Here is a 25491-nt window from a genome sequence, read left to right as displayed (position 1 = left end):
AAATATGTTTTATTTTAATCGAACGGCTAAAACATTTATCTAATTAGTAACAGAAAGCGAGGAGAAAAAAAAAAATAAAATAAAAAGATTAAAAATTAATGAGATGAGATGTTTTATTAAAATTTAAATAAAATATTATTATAATATAATTTTTATTTAAAAATTTAAAAATTTTTAAAAAATTTGTGTAACTAAACCAATTCTAAAAGTGCATCTGATCTGATTGAGAATATTTGTCAGGTAGTCCACGTTTGTACACATGAACATGGGTAATGGAGGACGCCCACGTGAACCTTTTTTTATTTTTGTTTATTGGTATAAAAATGGATGTCTTTTTCAGATGATTTTGACGAAGTTCTTGGTACAACCATGAAGAAAATGGAAGAAGAAAAAGAAGAAATAAATAATTTATATATTGAAAAGAAATAAAGCTGGCATCTACATCAATATCCTGCACCCCCATATATTTAATTATATCATTTCAATCTTGACATTAATTAGTGGAAAGTAGGACCAAAAAAAACAAATCAAAAAGAGATTCTGTAAAATCAAAACATTGTACATCAAGATAGATCACAGTCCTTGTCAATTCCCCAATTTAAGGTTGGATTTGGATAGACATTACGATAAAATGAGATATTTTATTAAAAGTTAAATAAAATATTATTAAAATATAATTTTTTAGTATTATTTTTATTTTAAAATTTAAAAAAATTAAATTATTTATTATATTTTTGTATAAAAATTTAGATAAGTTGTAATGATTAGATGAGATGAGATGAGATTAGATGTTTTGTGTATCCAAACCTAACCGGTTTAGGCTTCTTTTGAACAGTGAAAGTATTTCATCTCATTTCACTTATTATTATAGTTTTTTTAAAATTTTTACATAAAATATAATAAATAATTTAACTTTTTTAAATTCTAAAATAATAATAATATTAAAAAATAATATTCTAACAATATTTTATTCAACTTTTAATTTTCATTATAAACCATCTCATCTTATCTTACCATCTAAACTGCACCTTAGTTTTAACAATAAAGGTGTTTCTATATGTAATTATATTAAAGTTAGCTAGTGATAATATTGATGGAGAGTTAGCTGAGAAAAATATCGAGTATTGAATTAAAGTATAGGGATTTGAATTTTTTGAGTTCTAGACCGAATATTAGAGCTTAAAATGAGAGATAGATACACGAAGGTCAAGCAGATGATAGACAATGAATAATAGATTGTTCATAGGAAAATAATATAATTAAGGCCCGTTTGGGTTACAAGATAGTTTCATACTCTCATCTCCTCTTATCTCATCTCACTATCTAAATATAAAAAATACAAACACTTTTTAATTTTTAATATTTAATTTTTTCATTTAATCATTACAACTTTTTCAAACTTCCAAACAAAACATAAAAAGTAGTTCAACTTTTTCAAATTCTAAAATAAAAATTATATTAAAAAATTATATTTTAATAATATTTTAATTTTATAATTTTTTAACCAACTTTTTTTTTTCTCTTTTCCCAAAACTCCATAAAACATCTTAACTTACCATTACACTACTATTCACAAACTATTTTACTACCATCCATAAATTTTTCATATAATCTCATCTTAACATCCAAATGAGAGCTTGAAAAATCGAAATGGAGTTCAAAATCAGATAAGGACTGATTCAATGAATTGGGCAATTCAACAAATTAAATCGCCCAATTCATAAAAATTTTGAATCGGTTATTTTAATATTGATAAAAATATTAAAAATCATATGTAATGGAATTCAAACATTTTATATCATGTATAAAGAGTATAATATATAAACTCATTGATTAGTTTTAATAAAAATATTATATGAATCTAAATAGTTTTAATAAATATGTAATTTATATATTTAATTTCAATCATCGACAATTTTTTGTCTTAATACGAAGAATATATAGATTATTAAGAAGTACATGAAAAATGTACTTCTTTATGTCCAACTACAAATTTAATATAAAATATTTATTTATCTCCTAATTTTGTTGTTCAAAAATAAAGAACTACATGTTTTATCTTTCAACTTCTATGAGATTCTGATGAAAAAGTTAATATATATTTAACTTTATCATATTTTGTATAAGAAATTAAAAAAATAAAGAAAACTCGTCAGTGACATCAATTGGATCAGACTTGCTCTTACCAGGTATTCTAGGAATGCATAAAGTCAAGTAACTAATATAGTTATGCTGGGGAGAATTGGCTTGCGGCATTCATCTGTGAAATTAGGTTTATAAATTTTATATAACTTAAAAATAAATACAGTTTTGAATTGATTCAAATTGGCTAGAATCGATTGATTAAAGCAGTTTAGTGAACGATTAAAAAATTTCACTAAACTCGGTTCGATTTTTTACCGATTTAATTTGAATCGATTGAATTTAACCTCTTTTTTAAGTCTTTGTTTAAATGGAAGATACTTTTCCTTAATTTACGCAAATATTTAGACAATGCAAAAGACACCTCAATCTCTATTGATTATTATTCATTAGGTTTGTGACAGCATGTTGTGGCATCAAACCAACGATAAATCTAGTCCCGATGAACATCATAGTTGTTACTTGTAATTAAAAAGACTTGAAGTGAGCCTCTATTTAGTTTTCATGTTTCTATTTTTGAGCATGTGAGATGCAAATATTTTTTTTAGAGAAAATACACAACCCTCCCAAATGAGTAATGCAAATTACCACACCATTTGCAATCACCCCTCATGCAAACTATCAATAAAATTGCAATACCCTTTTCCTTTTAAAAAAGTACAAATTAGTCCTAAAAATTTTAAAAATTACAATTTTAACTTCTTTTTGAAGTTTTTTTTTTTTTTTTTAAAAAAAAAATTTTAGGGCTTTTTTTTAATGGAATAGTGACTAGATTGAGAATTTCCCAAAACCCAAGAATATAACATACCAAAAAATAAAAATTAAGGAGTTATTTTATAAACAGTAAGCTCATCCATGTTTCACTAAAGCTCTTGGACTAGGCCCATTCTGCTAGTCACAAGTTGAAAATTAACAAGCAAATTAGAGGACTGGGCCTTGAAATTTCCGGTGTTTGGTTTCCCTTTGTGAATCCTTTCTTTTCTTATAAAGAAACAGGGTGCTCGAGTCAAGTGGCTGGCTGAGTCATAATTATTACAAAAATCAATAATTTTTTTATTTATCCAACTATTTGTTTATTTATTTTTATTGAATCTATTATCTCTCTGTACAACATGAAAATATACTCTTCAATCATCCACAACATAGAGATGAAATTAAGAAACATGAGAATGGTTCCCAAGATCATGTAAATTGACGGGTGCAAAGGCTGTAACCAGATATGAGGGAACTAAAGGCGAAGGCAGCAAAAGCCAGGAAGGCCATCCCGACAGACGCGCTAGCCATCTCTGTGAATTCATCTTTACCCCAGTTTGATTGCCAATCATCAACCCGGGTGGCTGCCGACGAGGATGATGATATAAGAAGATATGCCAGTATCTGCTAATAATATATATTAACAAAGCAAATGGTAGCTTTTAGTGCACAACAACATAAAAGGTTGTCAAGATAATAACAATGATCGATTAAGGCCCTAAAGATTAATCATAACTGGCATGCCCAAAAGATGGGAACATTTGGAAATTAACAAAGAGAGGCCCCTAGCTAAGTTGCATTTCTGAGAAAGAGAGAGCCATATATCCACCAAATTCACACTATTTTCTGTTTGAACACCTGTAATATTTCCTAATGGTTTCAAACGTTGATTTAATATGCACTCTCACCAACTATCTACACCAACTTATAACTCATGAAAATGCCTTCTTAGACAAGCTAAAACGTTACATGCATGGCTAACAGCAAACAACCTCCAACAAATCAATCATGCTGTCTAACCCATATAAAATAAAGTAGATTTATGGAATAACTTGCTAACCTATAGTCCATTGTGACATGCTGTTACACAGTGAAGTGGATTGAGCTGGAAGATGTGAAGTGAAGTATGCAAAAAACATGCAGAACTGAGATGAAAATCCAAATACTATACATGCCAGTGAAGTGGATTGAACAGTTTAAACTAAATCCAAATACTTGAGGGGTTTCCATTATGCATAAAACATGCAGAACTGAGATGAAAATCATCAGCAATTTCAGTATGATAAAAGTAAGATGAAGAATGGATTCGGAAGCTGCACAACTTGCCTGATCCATGAAGAAATCAAAGTGGCGGCGTAAGTGGTGGCGGATCGCATGTTTCCCAGTGAACATATGGTAGGTTAAATCAGATGCTTGAAACCCGGAATATACAAATGCAATGACATTCACAGATAAACAATACCTGCCAATGAATGAACTTTACCATCACATCAAATACCTCAAAAGAAGAAAATAAGAAGAGGAATCGGCGGAAAAGGAAAAAAAAGCACTGCAAATATTCTCAATATTTTCTATATAGATTAAAAAAGAAAAGAAAAAGTAGAAAACTTCAAGCAATGTCTAAGCAGAGTAAAATAATACAGAGGAGTTATGTCTCGCTAATCAGTCAACTGCGAGCGCGCGCACACACACAACTGATTGAAGATAAGTTAAGAACATCATGTAATTAACTCCTTAAGCTAAGGGAATGTTTACTACAACACAAACCAAATGAAAAGGATTTCACATGGTCAGAGGAAGTGAAGGAGGATGCTAGAGCCTTTGCTAAGCCGATGAACAGACCAACCGATTCTAAGGATGCTTTTGAGACTCCTTCACAGAGAGAGAGAGAGAGAGAGAGAGAGAGAGAGTAAACTAACCCAGAAAATTGAAAAAAAAAGTAATTTGATGAAATCTATCATATATGCTGAGATTGCTAATAATACTCATTAGATCAAAGTCTTCAAATTTAAAGTAGTAACATTAAGAGAAACCTATAAACAGTGCTTATTCAGTATAATTTATCATCAAATTCACAGAAAAAATAACATAAAGAGGAACTATATGTAAATATAAATAACACAAAAACGTTGAGAGAGTTGAGAGAAAGAGACCTGTATTCCTTGTAGCGGTCAAAGGAGTCGCCGCTCCAACCCTGAGTTTTATCGGCGGCCATAACCGAAAAGGAAATCAAGCAGAGCACAATCTCGCTCACCCGAAATACTAGCGCAGCCCTCTCCTCTATCTCCTCCCTCTTCGACGTCCGCGGTATCGACGCTACCGTCCCCGATCTCCTACCACTGCCCGGTCCCACCTTCGAAACCGACGGCGGTGGCTCCTCCCTCATCGCTCGGTTGAACACCATCACTGGAGACGGAGAATCCGCCGCCTGCGCACTTCTGTTCTTTCCCTCGTTCTCCGGCTGTTGCTGTTTCTGGCCGCCCAAGGGTGACGGTAGCGGCGAGTACTGCGTGAACCTGTCAAAGGAAACCATCGCCTTGGATTTTTCCGTCGGTTTATCCGGGAAGTTCTCCGGTGACACGTAGGGCGGGGTCTCCGGCAGGTCACCGAGCTCGGATAGTTGCGGTGAGTGGAAGCGGAGTGGCGAGTGGGGCGACTCCATGTTCCTCGAAGACGAATCGGAGTTCCTAGAAGACGACTTCTTCATGGTTGCTTTGTATTGCTGCTGCGGGCTCTGGGTATGAGCTTCCATTTTTATTTTTATTTTCTTTCGCTTTCCCGGGGTTTCAACGACACAGAAAAAGAGCTGTGTTTGGTGACTCGGAAAAGAAAGATGTAACAAACTTTTATGCACCGCCGTAGGGACCAGTTTCTCGTTTTCCGTGTGGAACTCAGTCCACGTGTCAACTAAAGATGCAAAACTTCTAACCACGTCAACCAATGGAGTGTCGCCATATAATCAAAAATAGATTTTTTCTTACAATATCTAAATGCTGTGCGTAAATGTTTTCGACAAGAAAAAAATTTATTATTCATATCAATTTATGATAGACTTATAAATAAAATATAATAAATAATTTTTAATTATTTAATATTATATTATAAAAAATTAAAATGATGATAAAAATTAAAATTATAAATAACAGTACACTTATTTGTTGCAATTTTTAATTTTGGAGTGCTAGTTTTTTGCTCAAATTAAAAATGGATAGAAGAAATTGATATAACAAATCCAAAATACTTTACTTTCTTTTCTTACTTCCAAAATTTTCGAGGATATATTATTTTTCAAATTTTAATTATTTTTCCCCAAATTTAAAAATTAAACTTTTATGCATCAACAATGATGATGCTTAATCATTTTAGTTGGAAATACTACTTAAAATTTGCTTAACTTAAAAGACTCCAAGAATTTTAGAGAATCATGATCCTAAGCACTAGTATTGGACTATCTAAATGTCAATAAAATCTAAAATATAGTTAAATTTTTTATAAATAAGGACTCGACAAATGTAAGTAAAATCTAAAATATAGTTAAATTTTATATAAATAATTTGCATTGGACTAGCTAAAAACCTTTAGCTTAGATTTTGAGTTACAGTAATTCTAAAAGAATTTTCAAAGTTGGAGAATTATTATTCACTCATCAAATCTATATTTTATTCACAAATAATCAACAATGGTATTTTTCCTTCTTATTCACAAATTTTATCCACAAGTTGAAATTATTGACAATGGATAGATATCGTCCAAATTTATGTCCGGATTATCTCTAGAAAGTGTTTTTTTTTTTTGTAAACAAGGTTATATTATGTTAGATAATTAAGTTGAGGAAAAAAAATAGTTAAGAAACAATAATTTTAAGTAAAAATTAAATTTTGAATTCATATATCGAGTATATTTTCAAAATATAAAAAAAATTTACTAAAAAAATTATTATTAAAATACATAATATTATATTATTATTTTGACTTTGTGAGTGATAGTCTAAAATAGACTAGTTTCTTCAATGACTTTGGTTTTAGTCAAAATCTCAACTTTTATCCAAATTTTGAACTTGACAATTATTATGATTTAATAACAAACCCTTATAATATACGTATTATATCCGCAATCGCATGATATAATATTTGATATTCAACTTTAATAATTCTCATTATTTTTATAAAGTGATTAAAAATCAAATAAATTTATCAATAATAAAAAAAAAAAAAAATAATTTCCCTATTTATATTTACTCTTTATTCGATTTTATTTTTATTTTTTATTTTTATTTTCTAGAGATGAGACTATATAGTTCCACATCCTCACATGAATTGCAGTATCCTATGAAAGTAAGAAAATTATGAAAGTTCACCAACGGACAATTAAAAATAAAGTAGGGTTTTGGACAAATGATTGATCTATTTGTACAAGAACAGATATGCACAGAGAGAGAAAGAAAAGGAAAAGAGGTATCAAAGTTAGCATTGTTGGGACTTGAAGCTCTTAGTGAAGTTATGACACAAAGGCCAAAAAAGTTATTTAAAGTTGTTTTAATCTTTTGGGTTGCTTTAGGAGTGGGCTATTCTTTTGTGTTCTAAATAAATAAAATCCTTAAAAGAGTACAATTTCCTTCCCAATCTCTTTCTCCTTTATCTCCTTCTAATTGACAGATTCTCCCACTAAGGTATCCTTGGTTGTGAAAAGCTTTGAGAATGTGAGGATTTTTTGAATTTTTTTAAAGATATATTGTTTATTGAGTTTTGTGAAAGTAAATAGGAAAATTTGAATAATTTATTTTTATCTTTTTTTTTTTTCCCCTTTTCAATGAGCTCTAGACAAATGATTGGATCAAAAGTTTGAAATATAAATTTTTTGTTAATGAAAAGATGTTTTTGGGTATAAGTTGAATTTTTTAAAAAAAAATTTGAAAAAAACACCAAACCAAACATGATAAATCTGAAGAGAGAGTTCAAATGACAAGCAGAGCTTTGATCAACAATTCATATAGGATAGGTTCAAAGTCTGAAACCTTCCAATAATTGTGTCAGTGGCCAAGAGAATAGTGGAAAGAAAAAAGAAAAACAAAGGTCCTCCTCCCACTCTAGAAGAGCAATCACAGGAAGCCTTAAAAAAAAAAAATTAATGGACTTTACCTTTTGCCCACAAAGACACTACTTTCAACACTGCTAGCTCCCTATAGTATAGATCTCACCAGGATATACCTGAAAGGAACAAGTAAAGCATCACTTCCTCTACAAAACTCTGAAATGCCTTTATAAATATCAATTACCAAAAAGAAAACCCCCCATCACACACTTTTCTCTTTACTTTTAAGGACTAACATGATATCCCATAATCTACTTTTCCATATAGACTTGCAACCACAGCTGTGAATTTGTGACTAAAGTAATTATGTGCTACACAACAAAAGATCAATTTATACTATTTTGGCTGGACCACTTAAAGATAATTATAATGAAAAAAAAAGGGTTTCCATAGCTAACAATAGGCAAATGCTCACACAACTTTTGGCATTCTGAAGAAATCTTCCACTAGAACCAATTGGTTGGTCAGCAAAATTAATATACAGCTCAAAAGAGAAGCCAAAACAAAACAAGTCTTAATGAGAAAATTTTCCAAAAACAAAAAAAAAAAGGAATGCAAGAAAAGGTAAAACCGTCTTCTTTGCTCAAACATGGTACAAAATGGAAACTCTACTCAGGGACAGTGTAGAGGAAACCAAGATCTTCTGCGCCTTTGACATACAGACCGATTCCCTGCCCACAAAAAAACCATGAAGAAAAGTACTGCTTAATAATTTGAGATGTAATTAGTAAACAGGCTTGTAGAGAGAAGACATTCCAGAATGAATGGTTAAGGTATGGAGAAAATAATGTCTGAAAAGTTCCAAGTTGACCAAATTTGAGGTAGCCATAATGAGGGTACGAGTAATGAGGTATGCCACGGATTTCTTACAAGCAGATTAACAGTGGTATGGGTAATAGTTGTGAAACAGATTTACTCCGGCCTACTTGTTCCAAATAACCAAATACGTGGTTGAGGCTTTGAGAGAGAGAGAGGAATTTCAAACACAATTACCTCTCCTAATTCATTTGGGTACGTTGCACGGCTGGACAAGCGATTTCATCACCCAATTTTAGCACGAACCTACATGATTTAGTGTTATAATTCCCTAAGTGATGCAAGTAGTGTAAACCAGCATAACCATAAAAAAATTTAAAAACCAAAACAAAAAAAACCTGGCCAGCAGGAATGTTTAGATCCCCAGTCAGCTTGACTGCCTCTACATATTAAAAAAACTCCATATCAGAAGACTTTTCTCACCATCCCCAGCATTCCAGTCACCACACTTACGCCGCAATTGTACCACCTCAGTGCCATAATTAAGGACCAAATACGCCAACATACAGGCCTATGTTTCAACAGCAGGTTACACCATCAAAACGACATGCTTATATTGGATTTTAAGGGATGAGTACTAATAACAAAAGGAAATGGATATACAAGCAAGCTCACTGGAAAAAGGATCTAAATCTCCTCTGGAAGTGGTAATCCGACTAAAAGTTGTATACTCAGATAATCTGCTGTGCTGGACTAGCAGCAACCTCGACAATTTCACGCATGTTTCTGGAAACCTAAGAATTGAGTTGGAACATATTTCTTTGTCAAAAAAAGGCATATCGTTGCAACTAAAATTAATGGAGAGAAACAAACAAGAAAGGGTGATGCAATCCAAAATTTAAATACTGAAAAAAAATTATTCAGCTCTAAATACTAAAAACTGACATATAATATCAAAACTCTAAAAAGAAAAATCAGCAATTCCTATTAAATTAATTGTTTTGAGTAGTGATTTCGATTATTATGACCATCGGGGGAAGTTTAAGTAAAATGAGAAAGCATCAAAATGAGTCTATCCCATATTTATGAGTAGCAAAACAGGAAATTATTTTTTTGATAAGTAAAAAAAGAAGAAGAGTGATAAAGTACATATACTGCCCACATCTCAAATGCAATAGTTTAAATCTAATTTCCCCTTTAAAGAAACATTGTCAGCACTCCAAAGGCCTTGGCAATATCAGGAGGCATAAGCTCAGACACTTTGAGCTGCAAGAGCTGCCGCTTTGACTCTACACAATCTACTTTCTCCAGTATCGTGATCTAAGCTTCTCAGTTCTCACAGGAATGCAGCACAAAAGAAGGGTGGTTTTTTTGTGAATTTAGATGGTGAACTGAATCTGTTGAATTTCCATTTGGCTCTTTGCAAGTATACAACCTGTAAATAGACAGCATACCATGAATATTTCATATAATCTGCAATAAAACTTGGGGAACCTGACTCTCCAAAGGAAAAGATCCCCACTTAAGCCACGTCAAGAGACTAACAGAAAAGGGTAGGATGAAGTCCAGATGCTACATATAGTTCCTCCATATGATAATTCATCATTTAACGGTATTCAAACAATGCAATGTTACTTGAACTACCTGGTCCAGGTCAAAACTCGAACCATTGAAGTCAAAGCAAACTATAAAACATAATTTAGTCATCTCAGGCGATCTATAAATAAGCAATAATCTAGAAGGAGCATCGATAAGTCACCTGCATGACATATGTCTCATCAGTGTTTTTGACCACAAAAATTTCAAATAATGGAGTTCCCAGAGCTGCATTTACCAACAGCCTGCAACAAATAATAGACAAGATATTAACAAAAATAATGTAAATAAATAAAGGAGAAGAAGAAGACGAAGAAAAAGAAGGAAAGAAAACCTTATCTTGGACTGTAACTCCTGCCAACAAATCTGCCCACACCAGGAGTTATTATGTGTACTAATCTACCGAAGGGATCATCTAAGTCTTTTGAGTAGCCCACCCACCACCCTACCTACATATATAGCGACAACGGTTTAGAGACCAACGACGGACACTTCAGGTTGGAACTGCACAGCAGGGAAACTTCTCAGAACTAAACAAACACAGTACAAGTGCCAGTCGGACATTTAGTATTTTTTTTTTTTTAATTTTTATGGCAAGATTTCAAACTAAGGCCTAAACTTCCCGCAACCAATGTATTTCCATCTTCCTAGGTGTATCAGTTCTAATATTGTTCTTTAATATAACATGTAAATCTAAAGTTTCAACTAGCAAAACGGATTGGTATTAAGAGCCTTTTCGACACCAAAGACATGAAATACAGGCTCTGTAGTTCTCTAAAAGATGAATCTGAAGACCATTAGGGATACATAGTCTAAAGGTCATTAAGAGGCAAAACTATCTCTAATACCCAAAAAATAAATCAGAAAGCAATCTATTCTTGATTTTAAGCTTCCAAATGGTGGGATGTTGATTTCTGGTTCCTCCCCCTCCCCTCCATTTTTTTTTTCTCTTTCTTTTCCTCTGGAAACAATAAAGGGACATAGAATCACTTCAACAGCTGTAAATGAAGTTTACTTCAATTTATTTTAATACAAACAATCAACTACATTACTCTAAAATCGCTAAACAAACAGTCATTATAGTTATACTTCTGTTGGAGGAGAAAAACTGATATTCTATTCTAGAGGGAGAAAGGAGAGACTATTTCTGAAATTTCTCTAAGTGAATTACTTCTCAAGTGGCTTGCTTTGTGCCAATGCATACATGGGTATTTATAGGCTTGTAGATTCATCTAGCATTTACTCTAATACATGAACTTCCCTAGTACACAAATACCCAAGTACATGAATATCTCAAATACATGAATCTCTAAATACATGAATCTCCAAATACATGAATTACTTCTTTCAAGATGAACCAAGACTTTAGTTCATGAATATACTAAAAAACAACTTTATTTAAGTTTATTATTCAACACCCGCCTTTAAACTTAATTCTTGGTAACTCCGAGTAGCATCCGCAACTTGTTGAAAGTATCATACTTGAGAGGCTTCGTAAAAATATCTGCAACTTGATCATGAGTCTTCACAAATTTGACTTGTACTTCATTCTTGACAATGCATTCTCGAAGAAAATGAAATCTTGTATCAATATGCTTGCTTCTATCATGAAAGACCGGATTTTTCGCCAATGCAAGTGCCGACTTGTTATCAACAAAAATCTCTGTGGCTTCCTCTTGTGGCATGCGTAGTTCCTTCAATAACCTTCTCAACCAAATTGCATGACAAACACAAGATGTCGCAGCAACATTTCAGCTTCACATGTGGAGAGCGTTACAATTGGTTGTTTCTTAGAACTCCAAGTAAATGCCGCATTTCCCAAATAAAACACAAAACCAGTAGTGCTCTTCCGATCATCCAAATCTCCGGCCCAATCACTATCACTATACCCCACAAGCTTAAATTCATTAGAAAATGAATAAAGAAGTCCATAATCAATAGTACCTTTTAGATAACGTAGAATCCTCTTAGCCGCTTTGAAATGCATTGTGCTTGGTGACTCCATATATCGGCTAACAAGACCAACTCCATAAAGTATATCGGGTCTTGTGCAAGTCAAGTATCTCAAACTTCCAACAAGACTCTTGAATATTGTGGGGTCTACCTTCTCTCCTTCTTCATGCTTGGACAATTTCGCTCCACATTCAACTGGGGTGTTCACGGATTGACTATCTTCCATCTTGAATCTTTTGAGAATTTCCTTTGCAAAACCTTCTTGAGAGATAAAAATTCCATCCTCCATTTGTTTGATCTCAATGCCAAGATAATAAGACATAAGACCAATATCGGTCATTTCAAATTCTCTCGTCATAGCTTTCTTAAATTCTCGAAACATGCTTGAATTGCTTCCAGTAAAAACTAAATCATCAACATATATGCAAACAAGCAAAATGTCTCCATTTTCATGCACCTTAGCATAGAGTGCATATTCATGCGGGCACTTGGCGAATCCATTCTCCTGAAAATATTTGTCAATTCGACTATTCCATGCCCTTGGCGCTTGTTTTAAGCCATACAAGGCTTTCTTTAACTTTAGCACTTTATCTTCTTGCCCTTTGACCACATAACCCATAGGTTGCTCTACATAAACTTCTTCCTCAAGGATTCCATTTAGGAAAGCCGATTTGACATCCATTTGATAAATCCTCCACTTCTTTTGAGCTGCAAGAGAAATAATCATCCGAATCGTCTCTAATCGTGCAACGGGGGCAAAGACTTCTCCATAATCAATACCGGGACGTTGGCTATATCCCTTGGCCACCAATCTCGCCTTGAATCTTTCTACTTCTCCTTTTGCATTCTTCTTTACTTTGAAAACCCACTTCACACCAATGGGCTTTTGTCCCTCTGGTAAAGTCGCCAATTCCCAAGTATCATTCTTCTTGATTGATTTGATCTCCTCATCCATGGCAATTCTTCACATTTTCTCTTGTACTGCTTCTTCAAAACGTATTGGTTCACAATCGGCAAAGTGACAAAAAAGAGTTAGATCATCACTTAAATTCTCCGTTACCTCATAAAGATCTTGAAGACTTCTCATTCGGGATTGCCTTTCACTAGAACTTCCTTCATAAGAAGATGATGAAGGAGTACTAGGAATTGTTGGTGATTGAGGAGGTGTCGTGAGTTCTTGTACATCATTTCCTTGATCTTCATCTTCAGGGAAGGGAAAGAAATCATATCTTTCATTTTCTTGATCACTCCAATCCCACGAACCTTCTTCGTCAAATTTCACATCTTTACTAATGACCATCTTCTTAGTGCTTGGATTATAAAGCTTGTAGCCTTTGGATCTTTGATCATAACCGATGAAGATGTGCTTCTTGCTTTTATCATCAAGCTTGGATCTTTCTTCATCGGGCATATGCACAGCCAATACTTCCGAAAACTTTCAAATGGGAAACACTTGGCTTTCTTCCACTCCACGCTTCTTGGGGAGTTGAGTTCTCTACACTTCTTGTAGGACAACGGTTTGATAAGTAAACAGCACAATCAACCGCTTCCGCCCATAACTCTTTAGGCATCATCTTCGTCTTCAACATGCTTCGAGCCATATTGAGAATCGTTCTGTTCTTTCTTTCAACCACCCCATTTTGTTGAGGTGATCTCGGAACCGTCAAAGCCCGACGAATCCCATGTGCTTCACAAAACTCATTAAATTCATTAGATGTAAATTCACCCCCTCTATCTGATCTCAAAGCCTTAATCTCATAGCCACTTTGTTTCTCAACAAGTGTTTTGAATTTTTTGAAAACACCAAACACTTCAGATTTTTCTTTCAAAAAATATACCCATGTTTTTCTACTAAAGTCATCAATAAAGAGGAGGAAGTATCGATTTTTACCAAATGAAGAAGGCTTGATCGGTCCACAAACATCCGTATGAACAAGTTGGAGCGGCTTACTTGCTCTTGTAAATGATTCTTTTGTAAAGCTCTTTCAGAATTGTTTGCCAACAAGACACCCTTCGCAAAGTTGATCAGATTGATCAATAGGTGGCAAGCCTTTCACCATCTCCTTTTGAGCCAACAACTTCAATCCACCAAAATTCACATGCCCAAGCCTCAAATGCCAAAGCCAAGACGTATCTTTCACACAAGCTTTGAGGCACTTAGCCACATCAGTTTGAATATCAAGCAAAAACATCCTGTTGCTTGTCATGGACACTTTAGCAATCAAATTCTTCTTGTTATCTCTTAGAAAAAGACTACGATTTTTCATTTCAATCTCATAGTCCTTTTCCAAGAGTTGCCCCAAACTCAAAATGTTACTTTTCATACTTGGAACATAATAAACATTTGACATAAATTGATGGCTCCCATTTTTTAACCGAATTAGAATCGTACCTTTCCCTTTGATGGGAACTTTTGACATATATCCAAAAGTGACATTCCCGCTCACCGATTCGTCAAGCTCTACAAACTTGCTTTTGTCTCCACACATATGATTGCTTGCAGCATTATCAAGATACCACAAATTCGATTTGTTAGTTTCTTCTCCTTTGTAAGCTAGTAGAAAAGTGGGCTCCGCTTCTTCATTTTCAACGTGATTCGCCTTTTCTTCAGCATTGCTAGGAGAACTCCAGCATTCTGAAGCATAGTGGCCATACTTTTGACAATTGTAGCATTTGATTTTAGAGTTATCATATTGTCTCCCATTCTGCCGTGAGTAATTTCCTCTTCCACGACCTCTTGAGGATTGACCTCTTTCTTCATGGTTGGCGTTTTGATTGCTTTGTCTGCCTCTTCCTCGTCCTCGTCCTCGTCCTCTTCTTGCTCTTCCTGGTCCATATCCGCGTCCTCTTCCTCGTTGACTTCTATCACGCTCTCCTTCCTTCTCCTTTACAGAGAGCTTTGTGGCGAGAACCTGCTCAATAGGTTCTTCATTCTTCTTCTTGAGTCTCTCTTCATGAGCTTGAAGAGATCCCATGAGTTGATCAACCGTCATCGTCTCCAAGTCTTTTGACTCTTCGATAGCCACCACAATATAATCGAACTTTGAATGCAACGAGCGAAGAATCTTCTCAACCACCCGGACATCCTCCAGCTTTTCTCCATATCTCCTCATTTGATTCACAATGGCCAACAATTTTGAAAAATAATCTGCAATCGTCTCAGATTCTTGCATACGGAGGACTTCGAACTCACCTCGTAGCGTTTGGAGCCGTACCTTCTTCACTTTATCAACTCCTTGATAGGAGTTTTGTAAGATCTCCCATGCTTGCTTGGAAGTAGTGGCATTGGCTACTTTCTCGAACATTGCTTCATCCAAACATTGATGGATGAGCGTGAGAGCTTGTTGGTCCTTCTTCCGCAACTTTTGCAGAGCCTCCTTTTGATTAGGACTCAACGAAGCTTCATCTCTAGGCTCCTCATAGCCTTTCTCTACGATCTCCTATGCATCTTGAGATCCAAGCAAAGCCCTCATTCGAATGCACCAATTCTCATAATTCTCCTTTGTCAAATGCGGAAATTGAAACGGAAACGTTGAGTTGGCCATCTTCAGGATCTAGAAAAGACTGGCGCTCTGATACCAGTTTGTTGGAGGAGAAAAACTGATATTCTATTCTAAAGGGAGAAAGGAGAGACTATTTCTGAAATTTCTCTAAGTGAATTACTTCTCAAGTGGCTTGCTTTGTGCCAATGCGTACATGGGTATTTATAGGCTTGTAGATTCATCTAGCATTTACTCTAATACATGAACTTCTCTAGTACACAAATACCCAAGTACATGAATATCTCAAATACATGAATCTCTAAATACATGAATCTCCAAATATATGAATTACTTCTTTCAAGATGAACCAAGACTTTAGTTCATGAATATACTAAAAAACAACTTTATTTAAGTTTATTATTCAACAACTTCATAAAGCAGAAGTGAGGCAAACAACTTAAATATACAATATAATCACAGTTCCACAAAAGTTTCGTTTGGGGCCGGGGGAACCCAGCTGCCCGGATATTTCTAAAATTGATAGGATAGAACACGACTCCAATAATTTCCAGGCTATTGGTTCCCGGGTTAATAAATTTTTTTAATCCTTTTGGGTCACAGAAAAAAGTAGACGGCGTAAAACTTGCAACATTTCCTCCCACTTTTCACCGCCAAAAAAATAAATAAAATAAAATATGAAGAAGAGAGATGAGAATTAGCAACTTTTGTGCAATATTACAATTTGCAGTCACTTTAATAACACTGAAGACTAGTCTGAAGTCTGTCTCTTTTCGCTTTCAGAAGCATGCATTTTTCAGTTACCGTAATTTACAGGAAACCAAGAACCAAATATGTTAAATTTTCTCATTTATCATTACCCTTCAAATTTTCCTACCCCATATCTCACTAGTCATATTTATATGAACTTACAAAAAATCTTATGCATCAAATTTTCCGTAAATCATCTAAATGGGGGCACCACATGATGAACCCACATAGAGAACAGAAAAAATAATTCAGAAAAATTAAGGGAGAAAAAGGGAAAAGATAATCTCAAGGGCGGTACCTCGAGAACAGAGGCAAAGTTCTCACCTTGTTCAATCTCAGAGAAAAGGCGGTTCCAATCCCATTCCAAGGAGGAACTGCTGTTGCTGCTACTGTTACTGGATCAACGGCAACGAGACCGGAGTTCTTGTGGCTCTTACTCGAAGAAATAGCGTCGTTGGTCAGGAGGGAGCAACAGCCCAAACGCAGAACGAAACAGAGACTGGCTTTGGATTTCTTGGAAGGGAAATCCGAGCAACTGTAGGAGAACGGAGGTCTCAATTGGGGTATTGGGATTGCATTACCCACCGCCATCTCTCTCTGTATGTCGCTCAATGTCCGACTGTTTCGAAGTGGTGGCCTGGAGCCTATTGAAGCCTCCAGGTTGATCGACTACATAATACATTACAAAGCAGGAACGCGGGATTCACGTAGGCTGACAGTACTTGACACGAACGGTTAGTCCAACACAAATACTATACTATACGATAATAATGGATTTGAGATTAATCTTAACGAATTTGGGTCAAAACAGATTAATTCGTTAAGACATGATTACTTAATGAATTGATAACGGATCAATCCGTTTTGACCCGTTATGACATGTTAAGAAAGTTAAAATTACAATTATACCTTTAAATTTAAAAGTAAAATTGTTGGAATTTTAATTTCGATATTTTTATCATTTAGATTGTAATTTTAGATTTGTAGTTAGTTTTATATTATATATATATATTGCAACTTTAATATTTATATAAAATTATACTAAACTTAACCAAGTCAAACGGGTTAATTTCGGATCTGTTCAATCCATTTACATAAACGGGTTAAAACGGATCGGGTCGGGTCGTGTTAACCTATTTCATAGTATTCACTAATGAGTTAAAATGGGTCGTGTCGTGTCAACCCGTTATGTTAATGGATCGTGTTAAGGTTTGAGATTTGACACGATAAGTTTAACGGATCGTGTTTAGATTAATCCATATAGTATAATATATATATCTTGACACGATACGTTAACACGATTTGATACCCCTAAATCAATATATTTATTGGGTGGATTAAAAAAAATATTTTTAAGTATTATTTTTTTAATAATAGTTTTAATTATTATTTTTAAGGAAAAATCTATAGGCAATTGATTTTGCGTACTCCTTACACACGAATTTGAAAATTGAAACGGGGCATTTTTGTCAAAGAGAAAAGTGGAGTTTTGGGGTGATGGGCGAGAGAGGAAAAACAAAGCGTTTTGTGCATGATTTAAAAAAAATGAAACACTGAATGGAAGAGGAAAATGAAACGGTGCGTTATGGAATGCGTGAAATGGTGCATAACAGACAATTGAAACTGTGCATTTCCTTCTATTCCCGTCGATTCTCCTTCTCTCCTCCATCTCCTCTATGTCACTCCCACTTTTTGTTCTGAATCCTAACTCTAATCCTAACCCTGTAATGTGGCGGCTGTTTACCGAAGTGCTTTAAGGAAGTAAAGGGTTTCTTTGTAATTGCTGTTATTAAGTTGGGTATTTTAGTCTATTTAATATTTGTTGCTTTTCATTGGAGTAGTGCAGTGGGTTTTAGCTTTTGACCAAGTCCAATTGTTTAGTTTATCCTTCACGTGGCTTTCTCAAGTGGTCAGTTAGTGGGACGTGGGTCATGCCGTGGGTTGTTATTTATATCTCATTTAAGGCCCTGTAATTCTGCAGTTTGTTTTTATGAAGATTATTATTCCAGTCTCAAATTACTGAGTAAGGAGTCCTTTGGCACCTTGAATAGCCAAAGAAAATTTACAATTTTAATTTCTCTACATATCACAATACAGTAGTCTCATAGCCGCATTCCTGCGACATGGCAGAAGCACTCGACAGTCCCAGTTAGCTGAAGCATTGGCATCATTAAAAAGAGAAAATCTGCATTTGCAAGAAGAACAAGAAAAGCAAAGATGCATGTTAGAGGCAGTGCTACAACAAATTAACAATCTGGCTTCTAGCTATGAACATTTGGCAGTAATAGCTGGAAACCAAAATTCAGGTGAAGGTTCCTCAAATTTGAATGCTAAGGTGAGTAATAATCCTTTGTTTGAGGGTAATGGAAGTATACAAGCTAGATCACTTAGGTTGGATTTTTCTAAGTTTGATGGGGGAGAGCCAACGTAATGGATTCTTAAGGCTCAACAATTATTTGCCTATTATAATACACCTGATGACCAAAGGCTACAAATTGCCTTATTTCACATGAAAGGTAAGACCCTTTCTTAGTACTGTTGGCTCATGGACTCAAGTCCAGTCCATATTTGAGATGAGTTCATATTAGCCTTGAAGGTAAGATTTGGGCCCTCAGCTTTTGAGGATCCAATTGAGAAATTTACTAAGTTAAGGCAAACTAATACAGTAGAGGAGTATCAAACTCAATTTGAAGCATTATCTAATAAGATAAAGGGAATAATAGAATAATTTCGTATTAGTACATTCTTGAGTGGATTAAGAGATGATCTGAGAATCATGGTTAGTATGTTTAAACCCTCCACATTGTCTGCTACCTTTGGTTTAGCAAGATTACAGGAGGAAGAGGTGCTACGGAGGACACATGGTATGCTGCCCAGATCCCATAACCAAAACACTTTCCACCCTAACATGCCACTTAAATTACTTGCACCTAATCCAAACCCTAAACTTCCAGCCCTAACATATAGACCGAGATTCACACAGTCCAATTTTCTAAAAAAAAAAAAAACAACTTGCCAATCAGAAGAATTTCTCCCACTCAAATGCAAGAACGAAGGGAGAAGGGGTTATGTTACTACTGTGATGAGAAATTTCACATTGGGCATAGATGTAGTAAACCTAGAATTTTTTTGTTAGAAGGTATGGGAGCGGAAGAGGAGGAAAAAGAAGAAGTGGAAAAAGAGGAGGGGTCCTTAGCTGTGGTGCAGTCAGAAGAAATAGGGAAAAATGAAGTGGGAGAACTGTTAGGAATTTCATTCCATGCTAGAGCTCTTTAACCCCAAAGACTATGAGATTGCAAGGGGAAATTAACCAACAGAAGGTTGTTGGTTTTGATAGATACAGGGAATACTCATAGTTTTATTGATCCATATATAGCAAGGAAAGCTAAACTGTCAATGGTAGATAGCCATTTGACAGTGAAGGTAGCAAATTGAGCCACTTTTCCTTGCAATGGTCACTGTAAGGCAGTCCCCATTTTGTTGCAAGAATTTAATTTTTTTTGCTCATCTTTATTTATTAACACTTGGTGGGTGTGATGTGGTATTAGGTGTTGATTGGCTAAGAAGTTTGGGTTCAATTTTGTGGAATTTTTCTGATTTAACCATGCAGTTCCATTTGGGTGACAATTGTGTCAAGTTACAGGGAATCCAAATACCCACCAGAAGTATTGTAGAGGAGGACCATATGAAGACATTGAAGGGGCTACTAAAGAGTTGTGATTGCAGGTACTGGTTGGTGATAAGGGAAGTGAACTGAGTGAGGAGCTACCTGAGTTAAAGCAAATATTGAAGAAATTTCATGGAGTCTTTGATGAACCTTCTGGTTTACCTCCTCCCAGGAGCTGTGATCACAAAATAGAGCTACAAGATGGGGTTAAACCGACTTGTGTAAGACCCTATAGGTATCCTTATTATCAGAAAGAAGAAACAGAGAAGTTGGTGGCTGAGTTGTTGAGAAATGGAAGCATAAGAAGCAGCCAAAGTCCTTACTCTTCCTCGATCCTATAAATAAGGAAAGCAGATAGAAGTTGGAGAATGTGCGTAGACCATCGTGCTCTCAACAAGGACACCATAAAAGATAAGTATCCAATTCCTAATATTGATGAATTATTAGATGAGTTGGGAGGTGTTGGGATTTTTTCTAAACTTGATTTACGTTCGGGGTACCACCAAGTTAGAATGAGTCTTGATGATGTCCCTAAGACTGCCTTTAGGACCCACAAGAGTTATTATGAATTTTTGGTGATGCCATTGTGCTTACAAATGCCCCTTCGACATTTCAAGGGGTTATGAATGAAGTTTTTAGACCATATTTAAGGAAATCTGTGCTGGTTTTCTTCGATGATATCCTAGTCTACAACAAATCTTTGCAGGAACATGTACAACATCTTACTATGGTGCTGGAAATTTTACAGTCTAAAAGATTTTTTGCTAAGAAATCCAAGTGTATTTTTGGTAGTAAGGAGGTAGAGTATTTGTGACACTTGATTTCAAAAGAGGGAGTAAGAGCAGATCCTCAGAAATTGATAGCGATGCAAAATTGGCCTATTCCAAAAACTATCAATGCCTTAAGAGGTTTCTTAGGCCTCACAGGGTATTATCGCAAGTTTGTTCAAGAGTATGGAGCTATAGCAGCCTCGCTTACGACTCTTCAGGATTACCTCCACCTTACATGCACAGCCACACCATCATGCATCATGTTTCCAGCTAATACTCGCCAATTGGATTTTAAAACATGAATGATACAGTTACTCCCTATTTTTCATGGCTTGAAAAATGAAAATTCATATGTGCATATTAGGGAGTTTGAGGAAGTAGTTGCGACTTTTCATAGTTAAAATGCAACTGATAACGTTGTGAGACTTAAGTTCTTTCCTTTCTCTTTGAAGGATAGAGCTAAGAGTTGGGGCTATACTCGTTAAGGCCACGATCTATTGGGTCATGAAATGAGATGACTCAAATCTTATTTAATAAATAATTTCCCCAACATAAGACCAACGCTTTAAAAAGCCAAATCTCCACATTTACACAAAAGGACAGTGAGACTTTATATCAGTCTTGGGAGAGATTTAAGGAGTTGTTGAGTATGTGTCCTCACCATGGGTATGAGAACTGGCGCTTAGTTAGTTATTTCTATGAGGGACTTACACCTAGAGAGCACTAATTTGTGGAGATGATATGTAATGGCGAGTTCTTACAGAAAGATCTTGATGAGGCCATAGAATACTTCAATGAGCTTGCTAAAAAAACTCACACTTGGACTGGACCTAGTGCTATTGAGAGCACAGATAGGTCACGACCTGCAGGAAATCCAATGGTGGTGGAATTTACCATCTCTAGGAAGATGATAACCTAATGGCTAAGATTGAGGTGCTCATTAGAGAGCTAGAGGTGTTAAAGACTAAGGACTTAAAGCTAACACACGTGGCTAATAGAGGGATGTATGAGGAACAATGTAACGCCTTAGGTATGTACAAGAAGCCTTTTACACCTTTCTTTGATACTTATAATCCGGGGTGGCGTCATCACCCAAATTTTAGCTGGAAATATGAAAACCAGCAGCCTGCACATCCACCTAGAGCTTATCATACACCGAATCATGCATAATCTTCTTCTAGGAATCCCTTAGAAGATACTTTACATGCTTTTATTGAGACACATAATAAAAATAATCAAAAGTGTAAATCTTTGATTATGCAGGTTATTGAAGAAAATAAGGAGATAAAAAACCATGTATCCAAGTTGATGAACTCTTTCAGTGTGAATGAGAGTGGCAAGTTCCATTCTCAAACTCAATCCACACCCTAAGGTCAACATATGACTTAAGAAAATTGGAAAGAGGTCAATGCCATTGTGACACGAAGTTGTAAGTCCTTACACATCCCAACAACTGATAAGTCAGAAGATGTTGAAGAGGAACAAAGCAATGATAGTGCCGAGTTGCCCAAGAAAGCTGAGGTAATTAAGAGGCCAGTTAAGGTACAATTTCCTCAAGCTTTAAAATCTAGTATGCGAATTTTGGATTCTAGCAATGAAATCTTGGAGAACCCCAGACAGGTAAAGATCAAATTTCCTCTTTTGCATGTTATTAAACAAGTTTCTACTTATGCAAAAGTTCTCAAAGATTTGTGTACAGTTAAGAGGAAGCACCATGTTAAGAAGACAACATTCTTGACAGAGCAAGTTAGTGCTTTAATTGAGTAGCGAATTTCTCCAAAGTATAATGATCCTGGTTGTCCAACCATTGCATGTAATATTGAGAATCATGAATATGGGCAAGCGTTGCTAAATTTAAGAGCTAGTGTAAATTTGATGCCTTATTCCATTTATTTGCAGCTTGGTTTGGGTGAAATTAAGCCACTTCTGTTGTGTTTCAATTGGCAGACTGTTCAGTTAAGAAATCGAGAGGAATAGTTGATGATGTTTTGATCCAAATTGACAAGTTTTACTACCCTGTTGATTTCTTAATCCTTGATACTAGTTATGTTGTTGACTCTAATTCTAAAATCCCCTTAATTTTATGTAGACTTTTCCTTGCTACTGCTACTACTCTTATTAATTGCAGGAATGATCTAATGAAGATCTATTTTAAGAATATGACTTTTGAGGTGAATATTTTCCATATTGATAAACAACCAATAGAAGATGACGAGCGCCACCGAACATACATGATTGACACACTCATAGATAAGGTAGTTCACACAACTCATGATTCTGATTCCCTTGAATATTTTCTTGTTAATTCTGAGTTTGATATTATGAATGATTCATCTGATGTTATTGATCTTTGTGCTATTTTTGATGAACCTCAAGATTATGGCCCACATATTTGGTAACCAAAATTTGAAGAGCTGTCTAAGAAAAGTGAAAAGCAAATTCCTTTAAGCATGGATAGTCCCAAACTGAAATTCCCTTAAGCATGCATTTCTCAGCCGAGGTGACACTTTTCCTATTAGTATTACTTCAAAATTGAATGCTAGCTTAGGAAATTTCAGTTGATCGAGTTGAAAGAGTTGTGAAATGATGCTTATGAGAACTTTAAAATCTATGTAGCTAAAACGAAAGCATTTCATGATAAAAATATCAGTAGGAAGACGTTTAAGCCTAATGACCTAGTACACTTATATGAATCTAGACTTCACAAGTACCCATGAAAACTTCAGTTTAGGTGGACTGGCCCTTTTGTAGTGAAAAATATTTTTACAAATGGGCCGGTAGAATAGAGGATTTTAAGGATGGTTGAATCTTTAAAGTAAATGGTCAACACTTTAACGTATTAATTGATAGGCAAGTTCCAGAAGTGAAAGACATTCCACTTGTGGATCCGGTCTATCAACCTTGACCACACCATGCATGTATATTTTTTTTTAATTTGTTTTGTTTTGTTTTCATTTCATTCATTTTCTTTCTTTTTGTTTGTTGCTGTTTTATTTGTTTTCTGTTTTCAGGTTAGTATCATTTTGCCATTTCAGTTTGTCATCTCTTATACTTACCGGGCTGCCCACGTCACACAACAGGTGTATTCTACTCTCTTCAATTACTCTCCATTCAGTTTTGATTCTTAAACATTTTGGACAATGTCTCATTTAAGTTGGGGGGTGGTGCAAATTATGCATTTACAAATGCTTGTTGGAACTCTGTGGCACGTTTACATGTGTCAGAATTATGTGTCAGATTTTCGTTTAGCATCACACGTACATCCCTTTACATGTGTACTTATTCTCATGAATCGCCATCTTAGTGAATTAAACGAACCCAATTTGATCATTATGCCGAGGTATTCACAGGATTTCTAATTCACTCATCCAAGTTTTATGGTAAGATGGTGGTTTGACACATGTATCTAGAGAACTCTTTTGCTTAAGTCTTTATTTGTGAGTTTTGGAGAGGATTGAGAGCCAACAAACGCTGGAAATTTTGATAAGCGTTTATTGATTTTTTTTTGAATTGGGCACTTCTTTTGAGAATATCATTGTATGACTTGTGGTATGATGGTGGATATACTTGGGATATGATGAATGTCAATTTAGGATTAACATTTGAGCCTTTCAAGCCAACTCTTTGAATTATAGATCCCTAGTAGCCAACTTTGAGCCAAGAAACATATATAACCTTTTTTCTTCATATACTTACATTATCCATACCTCTCCACATTAGAATATAACCTATACATTGATTTTCCCTACTCTTGTTACTTCTAAATGTGTACTAGATATGTAATTATTTTAAGGAATAAAAAAAAAAGAGAGAAAAAAAGGAAGAACAGAAGTTACAAGGTATTCAAGTGAGTAAGCTTCAAAGGCAAAAACACCAAAGCTGGGTAGAAATAGCAGAATATCAGGATGATATATACTTGTTCACCAAATTGTTGAGCTGAAAATAAAAAAGTAACAAATGAAAAAAAGGCATTATTCGGTAATTTGAAAGGTTGAAGAGTACATCAAGTGATATATGTGCTTTATTGAGATGTTCAATAAGATTCCTTAGGCATATACTTGGAAGTTTTTGAATCATTTTCATTTTCTTGTCATATAGCCTAACTTAAGCCACATTACAACTTTTTGTTTTGACCGTTCTGATCCCAAGCAAAAATGTGGAAAGAATGATTGAATTCTTATTTGTTAGTGTTCCTATCATAAGATCAATGTTTACTTGTTGCTTGTTCATAATTACCTAAATCTTCATGTGATTGTGTGTACACCACTTGTCAACTCCATAGAGAGAGCCCTTACACAAAACATTATTATACCCATGAGTTATGGAGTTGAACCTTTTGCTTGAGATGTTCTCAATGTTGTATGTATCAAGGGTTGTGGTAAGATGGTTATTGCTTGGAGAACACACACACACACTTTGTGAATTGCTACAGGTGTATTGATCTTAATGGTTTATTGGATTCCTTAGTTTGTTTTGATATGTGAATCTGGAAAATATGAATTGGTGGCCAATT

The 25491-nt window shown here is 34.9% G+C and overlaps 1 protein-coding gene, 1 long non-coding RNA gene and 1 other non-coding gene across 3 annotated transcripts; all 3 read right to left on the bottom strand.

The window, feature by feature from the left end:
* Positions 1–3208: 3208 nt before the first annotated feature.
* LOC121237318 (CASP-like protein 4A3) lies at positions 3209–8177 on the bottom strand. Its single transcript, XM_041134010.1, has 4 exons — positions 8034–8177; positions 5049–5802; positions 4222–4357; positions 3209–3519 (listed from the first exon to the last, which is right to left on the bottom strand). The coding sequence occupies exons 2-4, from the start codon at positions 5645–5647 to the stop codon at positions 3325–3327; spliced, it is 930 nt and encodes a 309-aa protein (XP_040989944.1). The 5' UTR covers positions 5648–5802; positions 8034–8177; the 3' UTR covers positions 3209–3324.
* Positions 8178–10116: 1939 nt separating this feature from the next.
* On the bottom strand, positions 10117–10495 carry LOC121237319. Its single transcript, XR_005934904.1, has 2 exons — positions 10288–10495; positions 10117–10177 (listed from the first exon to the last, which is right to left on the bottom strand). It is a non-coding gene; the product is annotated as an uncharacterized LOC121237319 (long non-coding RNA).
* An 11044-nt stretch (positions 10496–21539) lies between these two features.
* LOC121237999 lies at positions 21540–21647 on the bottom strand. Its single transcript, XR_005935045.1, has one exon. It is a non-coding gene; the product is annotated as a small nucleolar RNA R71 (small nucleolar RNA).
* Between the last annotated feature and the right edge of the window lie 3844 nt (positions 21648–25491).

This window comes from Juglans microcarpa x Juglans regia, chromosome 6S (assembly GCF_004785595.1).
Source record: "Juglans microcarpa x Juglans regia isolate MS1-56 chromosome 6S, Jm3101_v1.0, whole genome shotgun sequence".
Lineage (NCBI taxonomy): Eukaryota > Viridiplantae > Streptophyta > Magnoliopsida > Fagales > Juglandaceae > Juglans > Juglans microcarpa x Juglans regia.
This window is presented reverse-complemented; position numbering and strand designations above follow the sequence as displayed.